General features: G+C 35.1%; 1 protein-coding gene across 50 annotated transcripts in view; it reads left to right on the plus strand.

The window, feature by feature from the left end:
* RIMS2 (regulating synaptic membrane exocytosis 2) overlaps nt 1-6,337 on the plus strand; it is a 454,433-nt gene extending 448,096 nt beyond the window's left edge. For all 50 annotated transcript variants that reach the window (XM_039548364.1, XM_039548365.1, XM_039548401.1 and 47 more), the window contains 4 exons: nt 825-937; nt 1,673-1,774; nt 2,744-2,883; nt 3,383-6,337. In XM_039548364.1, the coding sequence (XP_039404298.1) occupies nt 825-937; nt 1,673-1,774; nt 2,744-2,883; nt 3,383-3,601 (574 nt within the window). In that variant the 3' untranslated portion in view covers nt 3,602-6,337. The remainder of the gene's footprint in view (nt 1-824; nt 938-1,672; nt 1,775-2,743; nt 2,884-3,382) is intronic.
* Nucleotides 6,338-6,686: the final 349 nt, after the last annotated feature.

Here is a 6,686-nt window from a genome sequence, read left to right on the forward strand (position 1 = left end):
TTGCCCAGAAAAGTCTTACTGTAGTTTGATTTATTAGTGGACAATACATCTATGCTGCACAATATACCTTATGTGTCCAAGTTGATGCACTATAAGCATTTGAGATGGCCATTTCTTAATGATTGCTCATTACAAATTTCATTAGTTCTTGTTGCCCTGTAATGGGTCACAGATAATTTATGGCAAGCATTTTAATTTTAAGTTACTTTGGTCATTTGCCACAAGAGATTTCAGTTCTGTTATTGAATAGATGTCATTCTCAAAGAAATTTTAAACAAAATATTTATAATGATGGCAATTTTAAAAATAGCAACCAGTATTTGGTCTAATGTCATCATTTCATTGTGTACATTTGATATTTAGCCATTGAATTCAGAGTAACTGAGAACTGTGAGCAATTTAACCTTCATGTAACTAAATCAGTGGTAAGGGTGTGTGTTAGTATCTTAATGAACTGGTCTCATATGAATACTTTGATAATTAACAGTGATCTTCAATATATTGGAAAAGGAGAACATGATGGAAGAATACTAATGTGGTAGTTATTGAGGATTAGTGCTTTCTTACCTTTTTGTTTATATGCTGGAGACTAAATTGCTGCTTGTAGAACACTGTGGGTTTTGAAAATTACAGTAATTGTTTTGTAAGTTACTTACAGTACTACCAAACCCACAAACATTAAGTGCAAAACACCTAGGAAACAAAAAACAAGCCCAAGCCAAAATAAAATTAACAAAAAACCAACCAAATAAATAAAAACCACAAACAAACAGAGGGAAAATTTAAGTGTATTTATTTTTTTGCTTTTTCAATATTATTTCTAGTTTGATTTTCCCTGGTGTGAGGTTGGCTGCAGACAGCCAGTTCAGTGATTTTCTGGATGGACTTGGTCCTGCCCAGCTTGTAGGACGACAGACTTTAGCAACGCCCTCAATGGGTAAGTGTTTATGTCCTCTAGATATGATATATTCTATTTGGTCAGGTAATTAGAACATAGAATTTATCTAGATTCTCTTTAAATAAGGATTTCTCTTGTGGTTTTGAACAACTCAGTTAAGACCAAAGCTGTAACCTCAGCCGAAGTTGAATGTAATCGTGGATGCTTATGAAGACATGCAAAAGTAGAAAGGTGCTTTGAAAAATTCAACCTTTTACCTCTTTTTCAGTTTTCCATCTTTAAAATGGGGCTAATGAGACTAATCTCTTCTCTGAATCACTTGGATAATATTGTATAAAAATAGGTAATTTAGGTGCAAAATATTTGTTATTGTGTTTACAGACTTTTATATTCACAAGTTATGTTTTCATAACTTGTCTTAAACTAGAGGCACAGTGAAGAGATCTCTGGCAGTTTTACAGAGCTGCTTTGTATTAATTCCCTTGCTGCCTTTTTTTTATATGAAACTCTTAAGAAAGAGAAATTAATTTGAAGTAATAGAGGCATGGAAGATGGGAGACAAAGTGTTATTGCAGAGGTTTTAAATTGTTTACTAACATAAACATCAGTGAAGAGGATAAGTATTAAATTATCTAGTGTTAAAATCCTGATCATACTTACTGATAGAAAACAGATGATACAAGTTGCCACATACTTATCCTAGAAACTATCTCAACATTTCATATATTAAAGTAGTTCTGAATTACAGTGCTGGAGTTTCTTTTTGTTTCCTAGGAGATATTCAGGTGGGAATGATGGACAAGAAAGGACAACTGGAAGTAGAAATAATCCGAGCCCGTGGCCTTGTTGTAAAACCAGGTTCAAAGACACTGCCAGGTAAGGAAGAGGAACCTTAGTAACAATCTTAGCACAGGGCCAAGCGTTGGACTTGATGATCCTAATGGGTCCTTTCCAACTCAGTATATTCTATGATTCTATGACTCTAATAGCATTCTACCAAAAAAATCTGTGGCTTTTCTGTTCAGTTTTGTCAACTCTTAACAAAGTCACATCTCAGTAGATTACAATGTTGTATGTACACTGAAATGCATAACGTATTGAAATGATACACCAAAAATCAGCCCTACTTCAGGAGGAAATTAAAAATCAGGCTGCCAGAAGACACAAAAGTGTTTTTGATAATAGCAAAGGCATCCTTTATTATGGGGTAGAAAGAAAGGTATATACTGAAGATTTTATATAGGAATCTTAGGAATGAAGAGGGAATCAAGAGATGTGGAATAGGACCGTCTCAAAAAGTAGACCAGTATTTGATACTTACTCCTTGTTTTATAATCTGATGTCCTATAACACTATGTGAAAAGGACAATATAATGATATTTTTAGCAAGCTCTTCTGCCAAAATAGAAATTGTGTCAGTCTTTTCTTCACTGATTTTCACCTTGTGAAAATTAATAATTTTAAATTATTAACAATTTGGAGCATTGATCCAAATCTCACCAAAGTCATTGCAAGTCGTGCATTTACTTAATAGCCCTATTTTGCATATTACACAGTATAGGGATGCTATATATAGGAATACCTGATTTTTTCAGGTCAAAATCGGAATTGTTTCATGGTAGAAGAGACATACAAAATACATCAAGAAAAAAAATACACCCAAGGAGAAGAGTAAAGAAAATGCATGGCTACTTTGTATGGGAATAACTGTTAACATTGCTTGTGGAGATTTGTTCTTACAAGTTATATTAAAAGCAGATTTTTATATGGTGATAGAAAATGTGTATGTTACACCAAAAAATCTGGACTTCTTTACTTACTGTTCTTTATTTTCGTTCTTCTAAGCACCATATGTAAAGGTGTATCTATTAGAAAATGGAGTCTGCATAGCCAAAAAGAAAACAAAGGTAGCAAGAAAAACGCTGGAACCACTTTATCAGCAACTTCTATCATTTGAAGAAAGTCCCCAAGGGAAAGTTTTACAGGTAATTTGCATTAACATTCCTCTGAACCTGAAAATGTCACCTGTACAGTTTTCACTGAATGAGTTTCAGACTTCCTTCAGGCTTCATTTGGCAAAAAATTCTCACATTTTATATACTTGTTGAGCAGATAAATACAACAGTTATAGCTATTCATGCAAGTAGAAACTGAGTTTGCAAATAGAACTGAGCAAAAGTCAGTTATAGATTATTTTGCTTCTGGTATATGTGTGGGCTCCTCTCACTGGGTTTTCTCTGGTATTGTGGATAAGTGCTGTTTGTGCCCAGATCATTTCTGTCGTTGCATCATGATTCGTGTATATATATATATATATATATATATATATATATATATATACACAGAGAACTAAACTATGGTTGCAGTCAGATATTTCATTCCTTACTGTAATTAATTAAGCAGAGACTTTTGACAAATCAGATTAAAGTTTTTGTAATTTTTTCTGAAGTTTTTTCAATTTTCTTGTGTTTCTTTTCCTAACAGATAATTGTTTGGGGAGACTATGGACGTATGGATCACAAATCTTTTATGGGAGTGGCACAGATACTTTTAGATGAACTGGACCTGTCCAACATGGTGATTGGGTGGTTCAAACTTTTCCCTCCTTCTTCCCTAGTAGACCCAACCTTAGCTCCTCTGACTAGAAGAGCTTCCCAATCATCTCTTGAAAGTTCAACAGGACCTTCGTATGCTCGCTCATAGCAGCTGTGAAACTGTTGTCATAGCAACCAGCGTTACAAAACCATAAAATTACAGGTCGCAAACCCTGGTAACACTGCATGCTTAATGTTGTGTCTTCTGAGCCTGTTTCTAGGGCTGCAACGCGATCCTGTGTTCTCAAGGAAGTTGCACACATTGTGCCCTATGGAAGGCCCTCAGGTGATAGACTGAAATCATGAAGAACTGATAGGTTTGGAGTTCAGGGACTCAGTTTATGGTCCAATCTGAAGCCATGGACTAAACTAAAAAATCAATCTGTTTCATGCAACGAAAGTCCTTTTCAATGGCATATCTGTTTTGTTGCTCCCGTTTCTTTATTTATCTGCCCTCCCCTCCTAAAGCTTGGTTATGCCACAGAAACGGAGTTACCCTCCCATGAAGCCACGTTACAAGTCAGTGGATTAGCAGACATTGGAAGAAAGGAAGAATGTAAGGATGCTGGAAAAGTCAACTGACACTTGAAGCAGTTGCTTGAGATCTGAAAACTCTTCATATTGAAAAGGTTCAAGACTTAAAGTGGTGGGCTTCATACCTCCAGCTATTGACACAGTGAAACCCCAGACATGATGGACTCTCTGAAAAATAAAGTTCTGTGGATATACTGTACTGTATGAAATTAAGAAATTTTTTTGCATGGACACAGATTTAGCTGAACACTTAAATTATTTTCTTGAGGCTGCAACTTGCAAAAAAAAAAAAAAGAATAAATCAGCCATTTTCAACAGTTTATATTATTTTTAAAAATAAATTTCACTAGTGCATGGTTTTAAAGGGAAGAGAATGCAACAGGGTGATACAAAGACACACCACGTTTATCATTCTTTAAACCAGTCATGGTCTGTGTTTTTGCAGACTTCTATTAAAAATTAAAAATAATTTCTAGCAAATATTTAAAATTCTGTTTATGTGACAAGAAATAAGTGTAATATATTAAATTTATTTAAATGTAAAAGGTACAAGCCTTGTAAAGTTCAACATAATGTGCAAATTGTACACTTCTTTTACCTCCTTTCTCTATCTCTCCTCCCAATCTCCCTTCTTCCTTTTGCTCTTTTTCCCCTCTACCTCCCAGGATGATCAGCATATTCTAAAATGGCTACCTTTTGACTTATTACTCTCTTATGCCCCATATTTGGTTCAGGATTGCAGATTGTTCTGCATTTCTGAATTATTTGAGAAAAATATTGTTTAAGAGCTTACTTTTTTTCAAGCATGTTGAAAAGGATTTTGCAACATGGCTTGGGAGTACATTAATGTAATTCAGCATGTATTTGATAAAGAAGATATTTGAACTTTTGCAATTTATTGTACAGTGCATGGTAACTTATTTTCATTTTTTCTCACCTTCAAATTGAATTCTACAGCAAAATACTGGAATCATGTGGCCATTGTAAGATGTCTTCAATAAATTTGTTTTCAGCACCAGCATCTTTCATTCAAAGACTGAGCTATCATTTCTTGAAGGTTTTTGGAAAGAGGAAAAATTAAGTACCTGGTTGATTTTTAGGAAGCAAATGTAAGCACTTTTATTTGCACTGAACCAAATTTATTGCTACATTTTTGAAATAACAAAAGCAACAAAGGTTACAAATCCATACAATTCTTCTGCTGTAAAGTTCAATTTTCATAAATTACATTTGCATTGCAAAAGACATAATTAGGTAGTATCTGTCTGGAAAATATCAGTCATTGTTTTGTAAAATAGCCTTAAAGAAAGCTTATCAGTACCACTCTGACAGCTATTTGACACCATTACCAGAACCTCACTGCAGTTAATGGATCTTCAAAACCCTGGGTTTTGTAGCAGACAGTAACTACCGTTGGGTGGTGCTGCAAGTTCAAGCTTCTCATTAAATTATCTTATTTAAAGGGAACGTAACTGGCTAATGTTTAATAACAAAATATCCTTCTTTTTTTTTTTTTTTTTTTTTTTTTTTCCCCCTGGGTCTTTGTATGCCTTGAATACCTACTTAAGGTTTAATATTGAAATCTTGCAATAATTTTTGAAGTACATTACATTTACCTTTATGGCCACACAGAATTATTCTGATTTTATTTGAAAATCTATTGAAGTTTCCCATTAACAAATTGTACATGCCTCTTAAGAGGGAAGAAGTAATAACAGTATCACTTATAATGCCTTTTACTTTGTGCAATATCATAGAAAATGAGATTGTGTCTTGTCTGCAGAGTTTATATAATGGATTATTGTTAAGTTAATAGACTGGTAAAATTATATTTATTGAAATAATTTAGACACCTGTCTACCAGCAGCAAATAACTATTAACATGCAGTCTACAATATCCCCTAGGATATTAAACAAAAATACATAGCCATTTTCCTGACACTGTGAGATGTGCTCACACATTCTTGTATGCATAGTCCTCTATAAATTATTTCAAATTTTAAAATCAAGGACATGACGCATGGAAGGTTTGTACATAATTGTCATTATGCAGTATTTATTTAAAAAAAAAATTAATGTATTTTTTTTAATTTTCACGTCTGCAACTCTGCTTATGGTTTAGTCATGTAAATAGTACTATTCCAGTGATCACTGCTGTCTTGTAAATAGTACGTTTTAAAAAGCTAAAAGGAATTACAGTTGGGGGAAAAAAAAGGGCAGATTAGGCCTGTAATGAACACCAACTAATGTAAATCAAACTCATTCTGGTGATGGTATTTAACACTTTAAATAAAACATTTTCTTTACAGAATTTGTGTGCAGCATTTTGTTGCTTTTCTCTAAGGTGGTCAGCAGCATCCTTCCATACCCTTCAGTGGAGCTGGTGGCAAGCAGCTCACGCAGCTGGAGCACAAGCATGCTTTTGTTCTCCCAGCAGGGCTGCCAGTGAAATGCCAGTTTTAAGATGCCACGTTCACTGCCAGGCACGGGGAGCGGTGGGAGGCCAGGCCTGCCCGTCACCCAGCCAGGCCGCAGGCTCTGCTCCGCTCCGGCCGCCCTCAGGCTCTCCCATGCCCACAGCGCACGGCTCCCAGGACGGAGCTGGCTCCAAGCTGCCAGCTCTGGCTGCGAGGACGTGCTCCAGCTCTGATACGCTAAAT

Source organism: Corvus cornix, chromosome 2 (genome assembly GCF_000738735.6).
Source record: "Corvus cornix cornix isolate S_Up_H32 chromosome 2, ASM73873v5, whole genome shotgun sequence".
In the NCBI taxonomy this organism is placed as follows: domain Eukaryota; kingdom Metazoa; phylum Chordata; class Aves; order Passeriformes; family Corvidae; genus Corvus; species Corvus cornix.